This window comes from Tursiops truncatus, chromosome 5 (genome assembly GCF_011762595.2).
Source record: "Tursiops truncatus isolate mTurTru1 chromosome 5, mTurTru1.mat.Y, whole genome shotgun sequence".
NCBI classification, from domain to species: domain Eukaryota; kingdom Metazoa; phylum Chordata; class Mammalia; order Artiodactyla; family Delphinidae; genus Tursiops; species Tursiops truncatus.
Window position 1 is genome coordinate 70,181,857 of NC_047038.1, and position 25,834 is coordinate 70,207,690.

The 25,834-nt window shown below is 37.2% G+C and overlaps 1 protein-coding gene across 1 annotated transcript in view; it reads left to right on the forward strand.

The window, feature by feature from the left end:
* The window catches only part of ATP10D (ATPase phospholipid transporting 10D (putative)), a 94,960-nt gene that overhangs the window by 10,276 nt on the left and 58,850 nt on the right, over positions 1 to 25,834 (forward strand). The window contains 4 exon segments of the mRNA XM_019928231.3: positions 6,636 to 6,961; positions 9,245 to 9,439; positions 19,725 to 19,929; positions 21,072 to 21,157. Of these exon segments, the coding sequence (XP_019783790.2) occupies positions 6,672 to 6,961; positions 9,245 to 9,439; positions 19,725 to 19,929; positions 21,072 to 21,157 (776 nt within the window). The 5' untranslated portion in view covers positions 6,636 to 6,671.

The following is a 25,834-nucleotide window of genomic DNA, read 5'->3' on the forward strand; positions in this document are numbered from 1 at the left end:
AGTAGCCATGCTGAGCCTAGGAACATGCAGTCCTTTTCATGTAGTTAATCTTTAATGGTATTTTTCCATCACTAACCAGCAGCAAGTTTGTTGTAATCCAAATTTTCACATAGTAGTAGTTTGCTGTCAAACTAAAAATGAAGTTAGGAATGGAGACTAATAAAACCTGTGTAAACTATAGTTTTTTTTTGTTTTTTTGAATGAAATAGTCTTCTCCCTACCTTTAAGGACAGAAGCTCATTCAGGAGTAGTATATCCAGGTCTAAAACATTCTTTCTTGTTCCAAGTGATAATTGACCTTTAAGCACTTCTTGGTATATTTTAAAAATATGTGTTTTGTGTTAATTCTCAAGGCAGGGTTCCAATCAGTGGCAGAGTATCAGGTCCATGAAACCATCTGGTTTATTAGCAGAAAACCATGACAAGTCAGCTCTTCCCGGAGTGGGTTAAATCTTAGAATTACGAGTGATGTTCTTGAAAGATCCTAAAAATGCTTCACAATAAGTTGCTCATTGGAGCTTTTGTCCACAAGGTTGCTCTGTTTACCCCTGGGAACAGTTGAGAGTATTGCTCTGCTCAGCTAGTTGGTCGCCTGGCAGATTCTCCAGTTCAATGAAGAGCAAAGTTGCTAAAGCTGCGTGTGACCACATGGTTGAGTGTGAGTTACATACCCTTGAAGCAATTAAACATAACTGAGTAACTGGGTATAGTCGTTACTATCAATACTATGCATACCAATTCTCAGTTAATATAAATACTGTAGTTGGGAGAACATTTCTCAGACTATTACCACAGTTGTTAATGTTTACTTAGCACTTACTCTGGTTCACACCCTGCTCTAAGGGCTTTACATATATTAACTCACTTAATCCTCACAACAGTCCTTTGATCAAGGTTAGGTGGCAAGTGTAGGTCCCAGGAATTTATGTCCGTGTCTGGCTCCTGAGTCTGTGCTCTTAATCACTAATATACGCTTATTGGTCTTACAAATCTAGAAGGAAAGAATGATTTCCTGAAAAAGTCTTTCAGGCCTGGAGGAGCAGATTCCTTCTATTAATAAAGGTAGAATGATGCAGTCACAAGCTGAAATTGACGGCTTCTGTTGCCTCAAACTTTCATCTTTTCCTTTTGGGGAAGGAAAGCCAGGCTGAGCCGTGAAAGAGGAAACACGGTGTTTCCATTTCCCATACTATTACTTTTCTATAAAATTCAGTGATCGATGGTCATTTGTTGATCATCCTCACTTTGGCCAAGCATTAGACTCTGTGGCGTCTGGACAGGACTGAGCTGTGTTCCCTGACTTTGAAGAATGAAGCTACCTGCAGCCCACTGTAGCAGGAGCAGTGACTGAGCCGTGCTCAGGACTGTTATGGTAGCAGAGAAGGGAATGCCCTATTGTATCTCCTGTGTGGATCCTTCTCCATCTCCCCTACTCTAAGGTAAAGCTAAAATAGTCTAGAGGGTGAAGAGAGGCTGGTGTGGTGAGTGGGTATATGACTGATGAGCCTGCTAGGAAGAGAGGGCAGCATTTGCACAGCTGCAGGGTATAGGTTACACTTTGCAACCTCCTTGATAAGTCACCTGGGTACTTATTAAATTCCACATTCGTGGGCCCCATTCTATAGCCTCTGAATCAGAATCTCCAGGGGAAGTGCCTAGGGGACTGTGATTAACAGGGGGGAGCTTGGAAAACACCGCACAAGCGGAATACAGTTTGTTCACAAACATAGAATGAATTTTAGAGCAAACGGTTGAGGATGAGATCAGGTGGTCTGAAGGTCAGTTTATGTCTTGCTGTTTTCTGTGATTGTTTGGATTTCTATTTGTAGCCTACTGAATGCCGCTTACTTCTCAAGTAGCAACAGATAAATAGAACATTTACTTAGACTTGGACAACTTTAATTTGCAAGCAGTGTGTTGAAAGTTCGGATTTCAGCTCAATTTACGGGGTTTCCAACCTTGACTTATTTATGCTGAGAAACAGGCAAGGAGAAGAGTGGGGAAAAGAATGAACATTGTTCATCTGCAGTGTGCCCCATGACTCTTAACAGCATCGCATTTTATTCACTAGCAAGTTGAGGCTAGGAGGTCAGTTACGTAGGCCACAGAGCTATTAAGTGATGTAACCGATGTTCAAACCTGGGTCTATAGAGCAGGAGGAATTCGATTTGTCAAAAAGTGGTGATCAGACTGCTCATTCACTCAATTAAAATAGGTGAACCAGAAAATGCAGGGTTAGGGTCAGGGGCCGTGGTGAAAAAGCTTCACCATTTGTTACCATGTGAAAATATGTGCCCAATATTCTGTATTTTTTTCTTTTTAAGAGAAGCTAATTATCAGTATGTTATATAAATTTGTTTCCATTTTAAAATGTTGGTCCTATATTCAAAAAATGTAAAACAATGTGTTTGGCAACACCGTGATACAAAATACATCATTGGGTAGAATTTTGCTTAAGGGCTACTGGTATGTGACTTCTAGATTAAATAATCTCTAAAGTCTAAGCTTTAAAATGTCATGATTCTTTGATTCTTGATGAGGTATGATTTACTGTGATTCATATGTGATTCATATCTTAAAGAATTTTTTCTGAATATTTATGTGAAATGTTAATAATGAAGCCTTCTCTAAGTATCAGTATACTTTTAAGTTTGCTGGGGTAGATGGGGAAGGATGAAGAGGCTACTTCTGGCTTCTTGCTACTGGGAAAAGTGTTGCCCTCCCCTGAGCCTTCTAGTCCAACTGCTGTTTTTCAGTGCCTCTCTACTATCAGAGGGGCTAAAAATGGCTCTGTCCACTTCCATGTATGCTTTCAACCCATGTGGTTCCACATGCAATCAGTGTCTCTCCAAAGTATGTAGAGCAACACATTAGTGAACCTTGAAACCAATTCAGTGCAGCTTGACCAGTGTTAAAATGAGAGAGACTGGGCTTCCCTGGTGGCGCAGTGGTTGAGAGTCCGCCTGCTGATGCAGGGGGCACGGGTTCGTGCCCCGGTCCGGGAAGATCCCACATGCCGCGGAGCGGCTGGGCCCGTGAGCCATGGCCGCTGGGCCTGCGTGTCCAGAGCCTGTGCTCCACAACGGGAGAGGCCACAACAGTGAGAGGCCCGCGTACTGCAAAAAAAAAAAAAAAAAAGAGAGAGACTGAGAAACAGAATAGAGTAGAATAGAAGATGCATGCATGGCAAGTAGGAAGGGCAAGAATTGTTCTGTACGACTTTGTTTTAGCTGTATGTGTGTATGTGTGTGTCTGTGTTCCAGGTTGCATCATAAAATGTATTTCTTACTGGCGTGGCAGTTAACAAATTTTGTAAGCACTGAGCTAGAGTGACTAAATATTGATCCTTGGTCGTTCCTCCTCGATCTAAGATGGTATAAATTCTAAGCTGGAAATTTGAAAGAATTTTTACCACATGTTAATTACCTCCACACTTGGTCCTTTTTGTTCAATCCCTTGAAAACATTAACAACTTCTCTATCTCAGGGGTCCACAGACCCCTCCCCATCCCCGGGCCAGAGGTGATACACCATGAATTACCTGAAGTTAACACCCCCTACATGCTGTATTTGTTTAATTATTTCTAAGTTTGAATTCTGAAGAAATTGTATTCCAAAATGTAAAAATCTAAGTAGAATCTAGATTGTCGTGTGGGACTGTGGACCCTAGAGGGATACACACTCCTCTGTCTTAATAAGAATTTAATTGCAAATGAAAACTTCTCTTCTAACGTTTCCAGAAATAATATAAAATTGTACTAATTTCAACCTTCTAAAAACTGTGAGGTTTGTCATAATGGTCACCTGATGGGAGGAAATGCATGAAAAGCCCCTAGTGCTTATGTTAAGTATTTTACATTATTTATTGATTCATTGATAAAGCACTATCTTACATCCTTATTCTGGGGAGATTTCTGAATATGTTATGAACTACTTTAATAACTCTAAGCTCTCATTACTAGTTATAGATTAAGAAGCTATTTTTATATGCAGTTGACCCTTGAAAAATGCAGGTTTGAATTTCAGGGATCCACTTATACTTGGGTATTTTTCAGTAGTAAATATTACAATACTACCAAATCCTAGTTGGTTGAATCTGCGGGTGCCTAAGGAACTGTGGAAATGGATGGCCAAGTACACGTTATGGGTAGATTTTCTACTTTGAGGAAGGTGGGCACTCCTCACCCCTACATGGTTCAAGGGTCAACTATACCGAAGTGAAAACGAGACTTTTCAAATTACTTCAGAGACAGATTTTAAAAACATTATATTGAAAAGATAGGATTATTTTGACCAGTTTACATTGATTTAGCTCTCTGGACAGATAATTGAGAGAGCAAACTCCAAAGGGCAGCAAACTGATGGGGGTAGAACTTTTTTTGTATTGTTTCCATTACTAGTATAAAACTGATAAAACCAACTTTATGGGTATTTTCTCTAACAGTAGACGCTATGTATTGTGGATCCAGGCACAAATACACACCTTTGGAGGCCAGTGTATTCTTCCCATTAAAAGTGACTTTCTGCCTGTTGTTTGTTTGCTTTAGATCATATAAATTTTAAAGATCTGATGACTTCTTGTGAGATTGTGATTCAACTTATTTTCTGTAAATACAGTGATAAAGTGATGCTATATAACTGTAATCCCTGGAATTGCTTAAAGACCAGTATAGAGTAAACAAGTGTATTAGCTAGAATGGATTATTAAAAATAGTGATTCACTAGAATTACTAGAATAGGACCCAATCTTTCAGTGCTGCTAGGTAATGATGTATGATTTCAGATCCATGAATGCTGGATACAGTTTTAACGTCCTTAGGGGGAAACTGTTAATTTCCGATTAGTATAACACTTTAGAGAAAATAATCAATAGACGTGTTATAAACTTAAAATGAAGCTTAGGAAGGAAGCAAGCTTAAATAATTTGCCCAGGCTATTTCAGTGCCTTGAACACTATTTTGCACTTGGGATTGCATTTATATATTTACGTACCTATGGCCTCACCTAGACCCCGAGATCCTAGAGATGAGGATCCAGGTCTTAATCATCTCTGTGTCCCTAGCCAGTGGAGTTTCTAGCACATAACCTAGTTTTTCTGCAAATGCGGTCATGGACCGCCTGAATCAGATTCATCTGGGGAGTTTTGTTACCAATTCATATTATCAGGACGCACCCACAGATTTACTAAAAATCTCCAGAGGTGCACTCCAACCTAAAACGATCAACTAAACGCAATGACATTGATAAAGCAAGGATAGAAAGTAAGGCCTCCAGACCTTGCCTCCACACGCTTGCTGACATGCTCAACGCTCATAGCCTGCTGCATGAACTTCGGGCATCTGCTAAGTGCCAGCTACTCTGGATACAAAGTGAAATGAAGCACATTAACAGCTAAAAGGAGGCTGCTGAGTTGGAAAGATTTGATTTGAGTCAGCCTTACCTACTTATTAATCACGTGAATTTCGGTACGTCACTAAACTTCTCTAAGCCTGTTTCCTCTTTCGTAAAATGGAAATAACGACTTTGTCATAAGGTTGATGTAAATACTAGATACGATAAGGCACGTAAAACGCTTTGCAAAGTGTTTGGAGTAGAGTGTGCTCTTAATAAATGTTAGCTTTTTTTTTTTCCTTTTTTAAATTAATGGACATACGTTCTAGTCAGGGCTGAATTTCTCGGAAAATAAGAAGCACCTGAAAATGAGGAAAATAAGGAAGAGATTAGATAGGAGTTAGGTTTGTTTTCTATCACACCACCCCCAAAACATGGTGGTGTAACTTGTACTGACTCAGTTTGGTGGGTTGGCAGTTGGGGTTGTGCTCAGTTGGGACAGCTCATCTCGGTGCTAGATTGTGTCCTCTGGGCACACTCACGTGTTGGCAGTCAGTGGCCTCATTCATATGTTGACAGGAGCAATAGTTGCTAAGTGGGTCAGGAGTACTCATCATCTAGGAGACTGGCCTAGACTCAGGCATGTGGTAGTGGGAAAAATGGAGTCAAGGAAGTCCCGTGAGCAAGCACTTTTCAAGCCTCTGCTTGTATCCGGTTTACTAGAGTTTCATTAGCGAAAGCAAGGCACATGGGCAAGCGTAGCTGCAATGGGTAGAGAAGGACTTCACTACTTGATGGGTGAAAGGATGTGCATACAGGAATGGAAAGCATTTGTGGCCATTTTTGTTATCTGCACAGAATGGTTTTTACTGACTGCTTACTCTGTATCGGGGTTTATGCTAGGTGATTTACATGTTATTCCCTTAATCCTCACAACAATTTCTTGACATGTGTGGCAGTCCCATTTCATGGATGAGAAAACTGATGATAAGTTAAGAGACTTGTACGTAGTAAGCCCAAATTATTTGCCTCAAGTTGTGGAGTAAGTAGCCTTTTAGGGGCTGTCTCTTGTTGCTTAGGTGATCAGCCCATGAGGCAGAAGGTGTATGCTCTATTTCATAAAGATCTGGTTAAAACAGAGTTCCAGTGACTCGCTTTACTCTCACATTGATACCTTGAGCCATTGAGTCATTTGTTTATTTAATATAGAAAAAAATTTAATTTTACTATTATGACTATTCTTTAAGACTTTCCAGAAGCTTATGAGAAGTATTTCAGTGGGTTTTTCTTTGTTTGTTTTGCCAGATTACCTACACAACCTGGATCTCATCGCATTTGGACATGACTGAGCCTCTTCAATGGGCCAGATACCACTGGCAGCGGCCGACTGGCGGTGAAAACAGGGACGATCATGAGAGGCCATACAGCTATTCCTCTTTACTTGCCTTCAGGGGCAAGTCCTCCCAGACCCCCAGACTGGCAGGAAAGCACCGGGTGGTTGTTCCCCACCTCCAGCCCTTCAAGGACGAGTACGAAAAGTTTTCTGGAACCTACGTGAATAACAGAATACGGACAACGAAGTACACGCTTTTGAATTTTGTGCCAAGAAATTTATTTGAACAATTTCACAGGTACTTTTATTTTTTGGGAAAATAATCTTAGAATGTTCTTGGTCATTCTAATTGATGTATAAGATTTTTCATTTTCCTAACACTGTAACCTAAGCCTAAGGCTTGTGACATTATCTTTGACAATTCTGGTAGTCTGTTGTGGAACGATGACCTCTTACATTCACATAACACGTTATAATTAATAAGATGCTTTCTCATGACAAGAGACGATATTGTTACCTTCATATTACAGATTAAGAAACTAAGTTTGGCACAGTGGTTTAGCCAGTGTGATGCCGAAAGCAGACGAGGGGCTATAGCCTTGAGTCTTCTCACTCTTGCTTTGGTGTTTTTTCCATTAAACCATTTTGATTTTAATTTTAATTTTTTAATTTTAATTTTGGTGTATTTTAATTCTAGCTTTTTCTTCTTGATAATAGAAAATAGAGCTCTGAAGCAAATTCAGATGTAAGCTGTAAGGTTAGGTGAAACAAAGACGTAATTCAGAGTAATATGTATTTATGGAAGCTCTCCGATCAGGTTAGGTATTGAAGGGAATGCAAGGCTAAATGGTGCTTCTTTCCTTACAGTTTTATATTTAGCAAGGGAAACAAGATGTTTATACAGTGAAAAGGCGTAGTGGATGGGATGAGTGTTATACGGTGCTACCAACTAGGATGGAAACCTCAAAAAGAGAAATAATACTACTAGCCAGAGCAATAGAAGGGAAGTGGCACGTGAACTTAATGATGAAGGTTAAGATGTTCAAGGCAGAGGTGTCTGCAAAGCCCATTTCAGATGGAGGAAGGAATATGAGTAAAAGCAGAATGGCTGTAGCATAGAAGATTTGCTGGAGGCCTGGGAAGTAGTCCTCTGCGACTAATGCAATTAGAGGCAAATTGAAGGCAGGAGAAAACATCTAGGAAAATGCTGCATATATCCCGGAGAGTTGTAATGGAGACCTGAACTTAGAACAATGTGGGGATAAAAAGGAGGATAATCTATTACAGATACTATGGATTAGATGTAGGGAATTAAGTGAAAGGAGTCAAAAGATGATGTGAACAAGTTGAGATGTGATGACCAGGAGGTTTAACAGAAAAAGGAATGACAGGGGTAAAAAGAAGATCAGCTAGAAGATTATTTTGTTTTTGTAGATGATGAGTTTGAGATGCTAATATCAGTGTAGAGAGTCTCAGCATTTATTATTCATTCCACGTACATTCATTCTCATTTTTCATTTTATATACATTCCATATACATTCATGGAACAGTGGATATGGTTAAAGTACAGATGTGAATTTATTGAATTAATGGCTTTAACTGCTGTGGGTATTTCTGTCTATGGGAGCTTGCAATCTAGTGTCCTTGATGGAATTAGAACCTGGAATTTGAACAGAGTTCAGGGCCTAGCCCTATAGATTTGGATGTGGTTCACATGGAAATCATTGAAGCCACAGAAATAGCAAAAAGGGCTAAGAAAAAAATTTCAGGGTAAAAGGAATTAGAGGTGAGGAAGGAGGGGTATGTGTAGATTATTCTGAGAAGTTTGGTTATGGGAAAAGTATGTGACAAAAATTCAAGGAACCATGCAAGATTGAGATTTTGTTTCTTTCTTTTAAGGAAAGAGGCCGCCTGAATTTGCCTTAGGGTCCAGTGGGGAAATATTTGAATATGTAAAATAGAGGAATAGAGGAAGTTCCTTAAAAAATTGGTTCTGAGTAGCATAAAAGCAGAAATGGAAACATTGATCTTAGCGAAAAGCAAACCCTCGGGCTTTTCTAATTATTGGGCTGGCCAGAAAAGTTGGTTGGCGTTTTTCCATAAGATGTTATGGAACTTTTTGGCTGACCCAGTATTTTGAGCCTTGTTTGAATCTTATGTTTGGACAATCAAATTAACTTCTGAAAGTTAGAGAGTTGGTTTTTGTTGTTGTTTTGTTTTTTGTTTTTACAACACATTAACTCTGAATTTCCTCTTAAGTTTTTTGAACTGAAAATAGTACTTCCTACTGTGCTTTATATTTATGTGTTATACAACTCAAGACTGTCACATTGCAATATTTACTATAATATATGCAATAAATACCTCACATTTATTAAAGTATGCTCAAGCCAGATGTCTGGGGGGGGGGGTAATAAATTGTTCATTCAGGTTTGTTAGATTTTGCTAGTTCTCTCTGTTTTGTAGCATCCAAAATCAGCTGATAGAAACTTGTAGGAAACACCGTCAGGTCTTTTGCCTCTTTCGCTGCAGGCTTTTACATGGTATGTTAATACCTCCTTGTGTGTGTTTGGGTTGCAGAGTCGCCAATTTATATTTCCTGTTTCTAGTTGTCCTGAACTGGGTGCCTTTGGTAGAAGCCTTTCAAAAGGAAATTACGATGCTGCCTCTGGTGGTTGTCCTTACAATTATTGCAATTAAAGATGGCTTGGAAGATTACCGAAAATACAAACTTGACAAACAGATCAACAACTTAGTAACTAAAGTTTACAGTAGGTAAGTGTAACAGGAGCTGTGCTGGGGAATATACAGGCATCGTTTAGAAACATGCAGAATGTTACTTTTTCCCCCTTAGGTGTGACTAGGACACTTGGGGGGTGGGCGTGTTTTCAACTAATATTTATTCAAGTCCTACAGGGAATTGAATTCAGGCATCATAGGAAAACAATGTGTAAGCCATTGTCACCCCAGGAGTTGATAAAGCAAGAGCTTCTATAATTTAGGCATAAGTGGAATTGAAAGGATTAAACTTCAAACCATAAGAAGGAAAGCAAGCAGTATAGTTTTTAGTCCTAGATGTTACAATTTGGGATTAAGAGAGGATGGGATATGAAAAACATGAATGAATATGGAAAAACAACAGGAGATATGAAAAAAGAGAAGATGAGCTTCCTGTGGAGGAAAGGAATTGTGAGAAATGGAGAAGTGTGTTCTTTTTTGTGCACAAAGCCAGCAGCCTATAAAACCCTTCCTGCTGTGGCAACAACAGAGGGCATTCGTAATAGGAGGTCTTTTCAGAAGCACATTTGCTCTGTTGGAGACTTGTATTTCCAGTATTTATGAAATAGAAAGCCAAGAATAAAGTCCATTAAGGTGAGTTTTGAACTCTGCTGTTTATGAATGACTACATTTATGAATGCTAAAATGCTAGTGTCCAGAGACAGTTATTTATCACGCTGGGATGTATTCCTTCAAGTCATGTGCATATTGTGGTAGGGGTAAACCCATGGGGGACGGTTTACAAAATTGGGATTGTGCTACATATATTTTATTCTAATTCTTTTAGCCTAATATTACACCGTAAATATTTCCCATGTCTTTAACCTTCAAGAAAGTACTTTTAATAGCTGCATTGTCTATAATATGACTCTAAGGTAATTTAACATTTCCCATATTTATATAATTCTGAGAATGTATGTTTCAGTGAGTATTCTTATACAAAAGTGTTGAAGATCTATGATTATTTCAGCATTATAATTAGAAATGGAATTACTAGATCAAAGAGGAGGAATATATTTTAAAATTTATTTTACTGAAGTATAGTTGATTTACAATGTTAATTTCTGCTGTGCAGCAAAGTGATTCAGTTATATGTATATACATTCTTTTTTATATTCTTTTCCATGATTTATTACAGGATACTGAATATAGTTCCCTGTGCTACACAGTAGGACCTTATTGTCTATCCATTCTATATATAATAGTTTGCATCTGCTTATCTCAAACTCCCAATCCATCCTCCCCCACTGCCCTCCCCCTTGGCAACCACAAGTTTGTTCTCTATGTCTGTGAGTCTGTTTGTTTGATAGATAAGTTCATTTGTGTCATATTTTAGATTCCACATATAAGTGATATCATATAGTATTTGTCTCTTTCTGACTTACTTCGCTTAGTATGATTTCTAGTTGCATCCATGTTGCTGTAAATGGCATTATTTCATTCTTTTTTTATGACTGAATAGTATTCCTGTGTGTGTGTGTGTGTGTGTGTGTGTGTGTGTGTGTGTACTTTACCTTCTTTATCCATTCATCTGTCGATGGACACTTAAGGTTGCTTCCATGTCTTGACTATTGTAAATAGTGCTGCTGTGAACATTGGGATGCATGTATCTTTTCAAATTATGTTTTTTTTCTGGATATACACCCAGGAGTAGGATTGCTGGATCATATGGTAGCTCTATCTTTAGTTTTTTAAGGAACCTCCATACTGTTTTCCATAGTGGCTGCACCAATTTACATTCCCACCCACAGTGTAGGAGGGTTCCCTCTTCAAGAAGGAATATATTTAAGTCCTTATTTGGGTATCTTTTGTGAAAATAAATTACAGCGTTTATAATGTTAATTCTCTGGAGTTCCCTTTCATGAGAAATGTATCTACTTCTTAAAAAGTCATCATTAGGAATAGATTTGTGAAATTCTGAATATGTTAACTGCTTTACAAGTAAGGGTTTGGTGTTACTTGTTTTCATTTCAGAGTTTGGAAAGCTTATGGAATATTCTGAGGTTAGTGAGTGTGGTAACTTGGCCTGAGGGGAGTAACCAAGTTAAGGGGCAGTAATCAGAAATAAAAAGTTAGAGAGGGAATTTGAAGCCTACTGTTGGAGACACTCCAATGACCAGGATACTGCTTAGACATTGAGTAAAAGAGTTCTCCAGAGAAACAGAATCAATAGGAATAAGATTTATTTTAAGGAATTGGCTCATGGGATTGTGGAGGCTTAAGAGTCCCACTATCTTCCATCGGCAAGCTGGAGTCCCAGGAAGGCCAACAGTGTAGTTTGAAGGCCAGAGAGCGATGGTATAGATTCCAGTCTGAGACTGAAGACCTGAGAATCAGGAGTGTCAAGGGCGGATCAGTGTCCCAGCTCAGTCTGGCAGGCAGAGAGTGAATTCAACCTTCCTTCACCTTTTTGTTCTATTCAGGCCCTCGACGGGATTGGATGATGCCCACGCACACTGGGGAGGGCCATCTGCTTTACTCAGTTCACCAATTCAAATGCTAATCTCTTCCAGAAACACTCACAGACACACCTAGAAATAATGTTGAACCAAATACCTGGGCATCCTGTGGCCCAGTGAAATTGACTCATAAAATTAACCATCACAGATATTTTCCTTTAGTGGTAGAGAATGCATTTTTTGAGTTAAGAAGTAACATGGTAAAGGTTGTGCTTTAGGAGGCTTGGTCCTCTCAGGTCATGGGAATGGCTTCTGTATAGATCTGCCTCTACTAATCAGTCCAGGGTACTATTGGGAGTAGATGCTAAGTACAGGAGGGGATTCATAGAAGAGATACTATGAAGAAGAACCCAGTGGAATTTGGTGAACTTTTGTGATTTTTTTTTTTTTCTGCTTTGGAGGATAAAAGTACCACTGATAGAAACAGGGAGCATTAAATTCATCTCAGGTAGAGTGAACTGTAAATGATAGTAAGACAGGCATCTGAGTGGAAATGCCCAGTGGGCAAATAGGGCACAAAAAGCTACAGAGAGAAATTTCAAAGTCATCAGTCCCTTTACGAGTTAGGAGTTTGACGTGAATCCTCAAGGGAGAAAATGTGAAGAGCTAAAAGACTGAGCTTTGAGCCCAAAGGTAGGCACCTGTTTCAGCCTTTGGAAAGACTTCAGAGGCTCCACTGGACAGATGCTGTCACTATTCTGAGATCTCAGAGCATTTGGCATATTTCTTGGGTTGATTTCAGTGCTCTGATATAGACTCAACTTTCATAAGACTAATTCTAAATTTGTCAGACTAGAGATTCTGTTCTATTCTAGTTTCCAAGTCAGAATAAATGATATCTAAGTTTAGAAGTTTAGTTTTATAATAAACAAGTATATTCTGAACAAATTTAAGTTCACTTGACTGACCAAGGGTTCAGCCAGATGACATAATTTTGTTGTTGTTGTTTTGGGAGGACAGTAACTCAAAGCCTTGTCCTGATGGTGGACATTTGTTTTCAGTGTTACGTGAGCCAATGGTTAGGGAAGACTCCTCTGAAGAAGTGATATTTAAGCCAAAACCTGTAGGATTCTGAATTTTGTTCATTATTAGAATTCTTTTTTTTTTTTCTTTTTTGGCGGTACATGAGCCTCTCACTGTTGTGGCCTCTCCCGTTGTGGAGCACAGGCTCCCGACACGCAGGCTCAGCGGCCATGGCTCACGGGCCCAGCCGCTCCGTGGCATGTGGGATCCTCCCGGACCGGGGCACGAACCCGTGTCCCCTGCATCGGCAGGAGGACTCTCAACCACTGCGCCACCAGGGAAGCCCCATTATTAGAATTCTTCAGTGGCTTTCCCCAAATTGATTTTAAAGACCTATTACAGAAAACAAAGTAACTTTTTTCTCTTTTGTAAGACGATGTGAACTGTACTTAAATAAGGAAAAATTAGTTCTTTTTTTTTCTTATACTGATGTCTAATCTAAAGGGAACCAGAAAAATTGATGTATAGAAAAAATGAAAAAATAGTTCATGGTTTTTATTTTAAAGTCATAGAGCACTTTACTGAAACAGTGCTGTGAATCATTTGATGACATTTAAATGCTTATTATGTGCCAGGGATAGAGAGGTGAAATGTTCATATAGTCTCTGCCTTCAAAAAATAGCTGTAGGAAATAGGATTTTACAGTGATTATACGATGAACAAAATCCATATTTTGACCAATTTTAAGATTGCTCAGCTAATGCCAAATTTAGCAAATGGAAAGAATACTTACATGTATTTTTAAATACAAATTCTTGTACATAAATAATTGCTGATTTTTAGTGCTAGTTTAGAGTTGTTACTGTGTGTTTGTTTGCTTTTTTAGCTTATTCTAAAAAGTTCTAATCCTGATTCCTTCACTTAGTAGCTGTGTAGCCTTGGGCAAATCATGTAACTCCAGTTATATTATTATAAACTCCAGTTCCCTTCATTATGAATAAAATAGTATAAAACAGTAAGCATAGTACCTAACCCTTTCAAGTGCTAAGTAAAGGTTAGCTATTATGATTATTGTAAGTTAATAATGACTATAAGCTAGAGTTTGTCACATGATCAAGTCATTTAATTAATATTTGAGAACTTGTTCAAACATTGTATGATTTTATAACTACTAAAATTCCCTAATGGGAAACCTGGTATAATTTTTTTCTCACGGGTCCCTTTAGACATAGTTTGGATCTGTCTTAGATGATCTGCATATAAACGTAAAGATGAGATGCAATATTCTTTTCCATTGTTTAAGGTCTAGTCCAAGATATCACTTTATGATTGCATTTCATAATAGAATTGGGTAGCTCTTTGTCTTTTTATTATATTCTATGTAATTTGCTTTTGTTTGGTATAGAAGAAATAATGCTTACATTCTAACTCCTCGTCCCTTGTTCTTGGAACAAATTATAAGGATATAAAGAAATAAACGTAGGCTCTAAGACCATGTCTTGTTGATTTAAGTTAATGTACTAACTTAAATTCTTATTAAATACAAAGAAATTACTTTAGAGGACAAATTATTTCTCAGTAAAATTAAGTTGAAAGTATGCAGCTGTTAAATCTTGCAAGCTTCCGGAAGAAGCATATTAACATTTCTATGCAGATAATTTGGTTCTTATTTGTAATAATATGTGGTCTTTCACGAGATGCCTAATTTTCTTTGGGAAAGTATCATAGGGAAATAACAAACGCCAGAATAGAAATTAAACATTTAAACCCTATTACACCGCAATTACGTTAGAATGAACTATTATTCCAAAACCTGACTTAAGGTTGAACTATTATCCAAAACCTGCCTTTAAAATGGCAGCCATTTGTAAGGTTTTAAGGTTTGCTTCAAGGATAACTGAAGTGTGCTGAAAATAAAACTATTAATCATCCAGCAAATTTAAGTGCCTACTGTGTTGTAGGCACTGAGAGATTTGGAGGTTTAAACAAAAAACAGATAAAATGCCTGCCCTCCAGAAACTTACACTGTTTTCTGATCTTTAAAAATCACCATATTGTTGGTGTTAGGAGTTTAAAAATACTAGCTAATGTTAATATTTTAGAATTATCTCATAAATTCATAGAATTTCATGATTCTTGAAATGAGACTAAATATCAGTGGCTTTCTAAGATATTAACCTTATCGATGTGTGACATTTTCCAAAGCAGTGGTTCTTGAAATTCACTTTCTGATACACAATTAAACCATGTTTTGTTTGGTGGTCATTGGTAAGTTACTATAGCTGGGAGTAAAGTCTAGTATTTGAGAGATGGACTCTGGAGCTACCTGCCTTGTTTCAAATCCCAGGAATACTAGGAACTGTGTGACCTGGAGCTAGTGACTTAACCTGTCAAAGTCAGTTTTTCTCATTTCTAAGAGGTGGGGGAGTGGGGCATAGTGCATTCATCGTACCACCCACATAACACTGTTATAAAAATTAAATGAATTGATGAATATAAAGCATCCAGTAAATCTTAGCTATCTTGTGTCCAATGATTATTCAGTATTTGTTTTTAGTGTTTTATTGGAAAAATACTAAAGAACATCAAAAAGAAAAACTCATTCATAATCCCACTCTTCCTCTCTTTCAATTTGTTAAAGTAGGAAGTGGAAGTCCACATTTTCTGTCTTTCCACCTCTCTCCTTCCAACCTCCACCCCAGTGGAATCACTATTGATAGTCCAGTGTATTCTTCCCAACTTTCCCCAGTGATTGTGTATTGACATAAAAGCTGTGTGACATTGAATTCTTAAAGAAGCAAAATGGGTCTAGAAGTTTGCCTGAAGAATGGATTTATAAGTGCTATATCCTGACCAGTGAGAGTAATTGCAGAAGCACAAATAACCAAGTAGATACAAGAAATTCTAGTTGTACATTTAGGCTGTGGGAGAAGGAGAAAGTTCTTTTACTACTTTTAATTCTATATCCGAGAAGGAAATATAACCTCATGTTGAGTCTACCACAATTAAAAATTCTCAAAGCTAGTTAAAATTGGCAATGAGCATTTGTCACTTAGCTTGTAGTTTCAAACATCATGCTCTTCTCCCATGCCCTATGGCATTGTGCCTCCACTCTCACTCTGACTGATACACTGTCCCACCTTTCTTCACCTGACTCACTCTAGATCATCCTGCAAGGCTCACCTCCTCCAGAGTTAAATGTCCCAACTGTTTGCTCCCATAATACCCTGTGCATACCTCTCATAAAATTGCTGTTTGTGTCACTTTTTCAAATTTTGACCATAACTCCCATAGGGAGATCACCATATCTTAATCACTTTTGTATTCTTAGCACCTGACATGGTAGCTCACATAAATTAAGATCAGTATGTGTTTAATTGACCTGAACTAGCTACCTATTGGGAAAATTAGTTACTTAAAAAAAATGCTAGTATGGACTCCAAATGGGGAAAAGTTAATTTAATTGTAAAATTGACCTCATTTGAATTTTGTTCCAATGTAGAGTAAATAAACTTGTCCCTTAGAGGAATTCTATTTCTTCTGTTTGAAAGAAAAATAAAATCCTTAACCCTAATATCAAATCGGTCTTCTCTCCCTACTTTTACAAATTCTCAGCAAATTTCCTTATAGCTTTCTTCATAGAAAACGTAGAGGTCATTCAGCATGAATTAGGTCCTTCAGTTCTTTCTTACATCATCTACATCTTCACCTACTTTCTTCTGACTTTACATGAAAAGGTGACTCCCTGCCTTGTAATAGTAATTCTTTCATCTGCATTCTTAATTCCATTCCTTGTTACTTCTCCATAGCCTCAAACAGCACCCTCCAACGCTGTCCTCTCTTCTACCTTGCCTTCTCCATGGGCTTCTCCCCTGCATGCTACGTGCATGCCCAGTTCTTTCATCCTTACTGTCCTTTGCCTTACCGTCCCTTGCAGTGGCTGCTTTCACCCTTTATTCCTTTCAGGGCTAAACTTCATGAAATATTCTACTTCTTCAACTTCCAATTATGCCTTAATTCACTGGAGGTCTCACTTTCGTCTTCACTCTCCGCATCAACAGTTTCATGCTATCAACTTGATAGCAGACATTCTAATAACCACATATCACAGGCATGACCCCTTTGTGGCTTTTGTTACTATGATGGCTCCCTTTTTGAAATGTCCTTCTTTTTTGATGTCTCTGACATTTCCTCTTGGGTCGTTACCTTGTGTCAGCTGCCCTTTATGTACCTAGGACTTGCAAGTTTATATTTCTACTCATGAACTTCTGATCAAAACCATCAAAATGCTGGACCTCTTCAATTTGATATCTCACTTCAAATAAAAACTTTCCAAACTAACTTTATTATCTTCACCATGATGCAATCAGTTGCTTCTAAAATCTGGGACATGGTGAAAGGCCCCACTCACCATACAAGTTAGATACCATAGTGTCACCCTTGATAACTTTGCATGTAATAAGTCAGAATACTTGTCTCTAGTAACCAAATATGTCTTGACTTAATCTCCTTTCATCCATCCTTTTTGCTGCCTTAATTCTAACCATCTTTATCCCTCCCCTGAATTATTTCAATAACTTTCCATTGGTTCCTTGCCATTCCTATTTCTAACCAGCCTGCCACCCAACAATTCATCCGTTACTCTGTAGCAGGAGTTAGCAGGTAGAAATAGAATCATATCCTTCTGTGAACCTTCAGTGAATATCCATTTTCTATGGAATGAAATCCCTACTCCTAGGAATGGCAGTAAGACTGAACCTTCAAAATATGACTCCTGGGTTCCTTAAGAAACTACAAATAGAACTACCATACAACCCAGCAATCCCACTACTGGGCATATACCCTGAGAAAACCATAATTCAAAAAGAGTCATGTACCACAATGTTCATTGCAGCTCTATTTACAATAGCCAGGACATGGAAGCAACCTAAGTGTCCACTGACAGATGAATGGATAAAGTAGATGTGGCACATATATACAATGGACTATTACTCAGCCATAAAAAGAAACAAAATTGAGTTATTTGTAGTGAGGTGGATGGACCTAGAGTCTGTCATAAAGAGTGAAGTAAGTCAGAAAGAGAAAAACAAATACCGTATGCTAACACATATATATGGAATCTAAAAAAAAAAATGTTATGAAGAACCTGGGGGCAGGACAGGAATGAAGACACAGAGAATAGACTTGAGGACACAGGGAGGGGGAAGGGTAAGCTGGGACGAAGTGAGAGAGTGGCATGGACATATATACACTACCAAATGTAAAATAGCTAGTGGGAAGCAGCTGCATAGCACAGGGGGACCAGCTCGGTGCTTTGTGACCACCTAGAGGGGTGGGATAGGGAGGGTGGGAGGCAGACGCAAGAGGGAGGAGATATGGGGATATATATATATATATATATATATGTATATATATAGCTGATTCACTTTGTTATAAAGCAGAAACTAACACACCATTGTAAAGCAATTATACTCCAATAAAGATGTTAAAATAAATATATATATATATATATATATATATATATATATATATATGACTCCTGCCTACCTTTTTTGTCTTCTCTCTGTTACTTCTCGCCATGGAAGAGTAAACTGGTGTATACTAGAAAAAAATTGTTAAACCATTGATTTACATTTCTTGATAAACGAACAAACTCTTTAGGTAAATAAGGAATTCTTTTAGTTGGATTCAGCCTGGTGCATAAGATATTTTGGGAGAATATGTCCTGAAAATGTTCTTCTTAAGTAGCCCTTTGAGCTAAGTATTTCTTGAAATAACCAATGTAATTCTGTATAGCAGAAGTTATACAAGTATTGGCTTAAGGTAGCATTTCTATTTAATATGATGCATTCATTTTTAATATATAGGTCATATAGCTTAGAATGTAACTATCTCCCAGGCTTCTTCAACAATGAATTTGAATATTGAGCTCCAAAAATGTAATAGAAAATAAATCTTTACTTATAAAATAAGTGCATTTTTATGACAAATACTAGTTCTTTGCAGATATTTGGGAGGTGATAGGGGGATGAGACAGACCTTCCTAACATTTGTTGGCAGTATTGTGTGTGAAATGCTGCTTAACTAGTTATATAATAGTCTATGCTACAAATGTCCTAATTCTTCTCTAAGGACAGTGCTTTGTGGAACTTAATTCATGCCATTGGTATGAAAAGGCATGAGAAGTTTGGCAAAAACTTTAACGTAAATCAGGGCATTTATGGCAAGTCAACCTCAGTTCATGTGCCTTTCCTTTAAAAAGAATTGAATATATAGATTGCGAAAACTACACTTTTGAAAAGAGTTAAAATTTGGCGTTCTCCTTTCTAGGGATCCACTGCAGCCAACACAGGACTACTTTAACCAGTATTTCAATTAAATGATAATTAGGGGTGTTAATCTGGTGGTATAATGATGTTTAAAGTGTTGTGTCTGGGTAGTTATTTCTTTTGGGTTTTCTTTAATTTCTCCATCCTATCTGCCAGATACGAAGCTCTCTTGAGAGCAAATAATGTGTCTTGGGTACTTTTAGATCCTTGATTCCTGACCACAGGATAGCACGCAGGAATTGCTTCCTATATGAATAAACCCATCCAATGTTAATTTTAATTTTATTCAAGAACTACCTCTCACAGGAAAAGAGAATTGATGTTTTGGCAGCTTAGTAACTAAATTTTCAGGTGAAGCAAGTTGTGGAATTTAAGTGTTACCAATTCTCTGGCTTCCCCTTTTAGCATTTAACAGATTAAAATTCACCCTAACACTTTAAATTATATACTAAAATTAAAAAAAAAACTATTATGTGTGTTTTTGGCTTGAGATTCTTTTTAAACTCTTTTTTTTTTTTTTTTCTATTTTAGGAAAGAGAAAAAATATGTCGACAGATGCTGGAAAGATGTTACTGTTGGGGACTTTATTCGCCTTTCCTGTAACGAGGTTATTCCTGCAGATATGGTTTTACTCTTTTCCACTGATCCAGATGGAATCTGTCACATTGAGACTTCCGGTCTTGATGGAGAGAGCAATTTAAAACAGAGGCAGGTGGTTCGGGGATACACAGAGCAGGTAAATGATGTGTTCTCCATTGGTGACATAAACGTTTTCTTTACAGAAGATGTTTGAGCTCATTTTCACATGTACAGATAAAGAGACTTTTTAAACTCATTTTTACCTTTACAAAATGGAATTCTAGAGAGCTTAATCCAGTTCCAGATATCAGTAGAGGTGTGCTATGTTTTATAGATAATAGGATTTAATGACTTCGGAGTTCAGATGTTTCAGTCTGACAGTCATATATTTCTGGGAATTGAATTTAAGAAACCCAACAAATTTTGCAATTTGGAAAATTCTTTTGCAATAGAAACAATCAACTTCTAACTTATTTTTCTTAAACTTAGATTTTTATATGTTATGTCTGATTGAAGCTGGAGATATCAATCGGTCATTGTTCCTAAAATCTGTGATTACTTATATACCAAGGCCTTTTAAGAAATTTGTAACTTTTCATGCCACAGAGCTCTGACCCTTCGCCATGCTGTGGTGAGGTAAACAAGACCTTTGAAGTTATATTAACACGAGTTTGAATGAATCCCAGCTCTGCCGTTTAATTACTGTGTTACTTAACCACTTTATGCCTCAGTTTCTTTATCTTAAAATGGAAATGATGATATTTGATCTATTAGAGAATTTTGTGACATATTGATATTTAGCATATTTTAATTTTTTAAATAAAGTTTACTGAGATCAAATGCATACGTGCTCAGAGTACTCATATGTATACATATATGTGTGTATATATGTATAAATACACACGTGATCTCAGAAGCTACATATATGGTTAAAGAACAACAACAAAAGTATTTTCAGCTTTTCAGTGTCTTCCAGATAAAAGAGTGTGCCCTGTAGGAGGAGAAGCTCTCTCCTGCAGGAAGTCCTGCATGGATTCCAGTATATGATTCAGACATTCCCATCACCTGAAGATATTTATTGATACTCTGGGACCATTCTGATCTCATTTATTCATTTATAATTATGCCTATACTTTCCTTCATTTGGGCAACTTGTGACAAATTTTGTGACAAGCATGCCTTCGTTTTATCTTAACAATTGGTGAAAGGATAAACACTTAAATCTCAAGATTTAACATTGAATTTTTGTTTGGTGATTTTAAAAAATAAATAAATAATAAATAAATAAATATTTTTTAGGACTCTGAAGTTGATCCTGAGAAATTCTCCAGTAGGATAGAATGTGAAAGTCCAAACAATGACCTCAGCAGATTCCGAGGCTTCCTGTGAGTGATACATGACTTACCTTTGTGGGTGTGAGTGGGACTGTATGTTGCAATTATGCTTAACTCAAAAAAACTTTTGTGTACTTATACCAAGTTAAATCACTAAAGGCTGTAAGTTAAGCCACCTATAAACTTGGCTTATTTTAATTATTTGATATTTACCTATGTATATTTTTAAAACAAAAAAACCTTGTTCTTAAAATAATCCTAGACTCTCTTTCAGTGGTATGTGAATGACTTAACATGAGCTTCATGTTAAGCCCAAGACATGTTAGTTATTGGGAAGGAAGTGTTTGGACAGACAGGGCAGCTTAAGTGACATGATAGGCTGATGGTGTCCTCCTATCCTATTAGAATTAGAGTAGGTGGACAATTCAGTTGGTAAAGTTAGCCAATGATTTTGAAACACATCTAAGAAAAAGTATGGGAATCCACAACAGTGTTCATTCTGGAGGCTTCCTGTGGCATCTACATCCCTTTCCAAGGGCATCTAGAATTTAGGGTCTTATCTGATTCAGGCTGGCTTGTGCCACTTAAGTGCTTTATTTTTTGAGCCAAGTTACTTTTTTTATCCTTCCTTATTTTTAAGAGGAGTTAGTTAGACCTACTTCATAGCGGTGATCTTGTGAGGAAATGGCAGAGAAGAAAAAAGTTCCTAAATCATTTTTTGATACCATTACCCTGATACCGAAAGAATACAGAGACATTTAAGGGAAGATTAATATCCCTCATGAACATAGATGCAAAAAAATTTACACAAATTATAGCAAATCAAACCCAACAATATATAAAAAGGTTAATACATAATGACTCAGTAGGTCTTATACCAGAAATGCAAGATTGGCTTAACATTAGAAGATCAAACAGTGTAATTCACCATATTAACAAACGATAATTAACAAGTGAAAAAGAAAAACCAGGTGACCATCTCATGGATATAGAAAAAGCATTTGACAAAATGTAACTTCCGCTTTTGCAAACTGGAAATAGAAGGGAACTTTCTCAACCTGATGAAAGGCATCTATAAAAACCATACAGCTAGGATCAGACTTAATAGTGAAAGACTAAGTAAGCATTTTTCCCCTAAGATCAGGAACAAGACATGGATATTGTCTCTCACCACTTTTATTCAAGATTGTACTGGAGAGCCTAGCTAATGTAAAGAAAATGAAATAAAAGCATCAAGTAATAAAGAAGTAAAACTGTCTTTTATTCATAGATGGTATGATGGTCTTTGTAGAAAACCTGATGAAATCTACCAAAAAAGCTACTAGAATTAATAACTGAGTTTAGCAATGTTGTAGGAAACAAGATCAATATACAAAAATTAATTGTATTTCTGTACACTAGCAATGAACAATCAGATACAGAAACTTTAAAAATCAATTTATAATAGCATCAGAAAAATTGAAATACTTAAGAATAAATCTGACAAAAGATATGAAAGACCTGCATACTGAAAATCACGGAACACTGTTGGGTTAAACTAAAGATGTAACTAAATGGAGAGACATACGTTGTTCATGCGTTGAAAGACTCAATATTGTTAGGACATCCATTTTTTTCGCAAATTGATCTGTAGATTCAGTGTAATCCTAATTGAAATCCCAGCAAGGTTTTACTTTTTACTTTTATTTTTTTTAGAAATTGGCAAGTTTATTCTAAAAATTTATGTGGAGATAGAAAGAACCATTTAACTAAAACAACTTTGAAAAAGAACAGATCTGGAGGGCTAATACCACCAGATTTTGTTTTTGGCATATAGACCAATAGGTCAGTGGAAGAGGTTAGAGTCCAGAAATTGATCCAGGCATTAATGGGCAACTGGATTTTGACAAAGATGCAAAGGCAGTTTAGTGGAGAAAGGTTAGTTGTTTCAACAAATGATGCTGCAACAATTATACATCTATACTTTAAAAAAACACTTTAACTTAGACCTCTCGCCACTTAAAAAGATTAACTAAAACTGGATCCTGTACTTACTTAAATGTAAACCTGAAATTATAAAACTCCTAGAAGAAAACATAGGGGAAATCTTTGGTATCTTGTGTTAGCCAAAGATTTCTTAGATATAACACCAAAAGCACAAACCATAAAAGGACAAAAATAATTAAATAAAAGAACTTCATCAAAATTAGAAACTTATTCTCTTCAAATGACACTGCTAAGCAAATGAAAACATATCTTCAAATGACACTGCTAAGCAAATGAAAACAGAAGTCACAGACTGGAAGAAAATATTTGCAATGCATGTTTCTCATATAGGACTTGTATTCAGAATAGAGAAAGACATCTCAAAACTCAGTAATAAGTAAACAAACAATACAGTTTTTTAAATGATCAAAAAAATTGAACAGACACTCCATCAAAGAAGATACATGGATGACAAATATCTGTGTGAAAAGATGCAAATTAAAACCACAGAGCTACAACTGCTAAATTAAAAGAACTGACTATACCAACTTTTCACAAGGATGTAGAGAAACTGGAACACTCATGTACTGCTGGTAGGAGTGGAAATGGCTACAGCCACTTTAGCAAATAGTTTGGAAACTTCCTAAAAAGTTAAATTCACACCTACCGTGTGATCTGGTTTTTCCACTCCTAAGAAGTTACCCAAGAGAAAACATTTATCCAACATATATCCATATACCCAAGAGAAAACATTTATCTATATACTAACCTGTACACAAACATTCAAAATAGCTTTATTGGTAATAGCCCCAATTAGAAACAACCCAAATGTCCATCAACAGGTAAATAGGTAAAACAAATGGTATATCCATACAATGAATGCTACTCTGCAGCAAAAAGAATTCACTGGTGGTACATGGAACAACGTGGATGCATCTCAAAATAATGTTGAGTGAAAGAATCCAGACAAAAAAGAATATATACTATATGATTTGATTTATATAGTCTCTCAAAAAAGAAAGCTAATTTATAGTGATAGAAAGCAGATTAGTGGGTGCCTGGGAGGGGGAAGGTAGGAAGGAAAGATTGCAGAAAGACATAAGGAAACTTTGGGGAATAATGGATATGTTCATTTTCCTGATTGTAGCGATGGTTTCACAGGGAAAACGTCAAAACATCAAGTTTTACACTTTAAATATGTACAGTATATGTATTATGATTTTTATTAGTTATTCCTCAGTCAAGTTGTTTAAAATGTTAGAGTCATCATGGAAGGAAGTTTAGAACATCGTGGTAGCATCTTTAAGTAGCACCTGATACAGACAGGTGTTTGGGCAGGCACAGGAAGCTATGCAATGGGAAAAGGGAATAGGCTTGGTCCAGGTAAAGAGGTAATGCTAGAATTAAATCATCAAGAATGAGAAGATACCAGGCAGGCAACTAAATGCAAAGAAAGGCTGACATTCCAGGTTAAGGGAGCAGCAACACAGGTAATGGTGTAGGGGCCTGAGACCACAGTGCATTTGTGGAGTCATAAGTGGTTTAAGTATGTTTGGAGGGTAGGTGAGCAATATAATCATAAAGAGGCGAGATGATAAAGGGACGTTAGCAGATATTCCTGTCATCAGAAACGTGCTCATAAGCCATCTCTTAGGATGAGTCATTTGCTAGTATTATTTTCTCCAGCTGCTGACTATTTACAGAATTTCCTCTTGTAAATGTCAGATTTAAGGGCTGACATTTTTTGACCTGGACCTCAGGTGCTGAGGTTTGTACAGCCTCTTACTGGGAACGCTGACTCCCCCTGACAAGGTCAGTCTTGCTTCTGGCACATTTCTAGACAGGAAAGAATAGGAACTTTAGTCTATCACTGTGTGGTTTGGAATATAGAACTCTGCATAGAATCTGACTCAGAGCCTGTATATTTAGTAGAGTCAGCCCAGGACGATACAGTAATTTTTTGTGAAATTGTTTTTATCTGCTAAACTAGCTCCTTATCCTCTTCCTGCTGTGTAGCCTATTTTCTAAAATCAACAAAAATTGAGATGTTCAAGCTCACTCTCTGTATGAATGATGGCTTCTCTGGTCTTCTTACTCTCACGTAGCACTGACTTCTTCCCTATTTGTGCCCACATCGTATGCTGAATATCAGATTTCTGTAATAACACCTGTAATATTTTTATTACTTACATGTCTCTATATCAGTCACTTCCTGTTAGACCACAGGAGGCAAGACTGTGTAAGTTTGTTTTTCTATCCTCAGCATCTGGGTGGGTGTGCTGGGCGCATGGTAGATATTACATAGGCTCTTGAATGGATGAGAGCTCCATGTGGACAGTCAGTGTCTCACATGGAATCTGAAAGTCCCATGCTATAAGTGCCAAATACACACCCATCAAGTGCAGGACATGTTTAGAGTTTGGAGCAGGTGCAACCAAGATAGAAACTGGGCTTTGATGTAATGACGGTAACCTAGAGTGATGTAATGGTGAAAAATAAGGATCCCTTATTTGTATTAAGTGTATCTTAATACGCTAAGGAACTTTGGAACCTGGTTCTTTTGTATATTATAAGGATCACTTATTTGTATTAAGTGTATCTTAATACACTAAGGAACTTTGGAACTGGTTCTTTTGTATATTCTTTTGTATATTATATCTGTTCTGTGAAGGTTCTAGGGATAACAACTGCTATATTCATGAGGAACCAAATCAAGACTGGGATGCATGCCTGGGAATGCTACATAGAAATGTGAATGTTGGG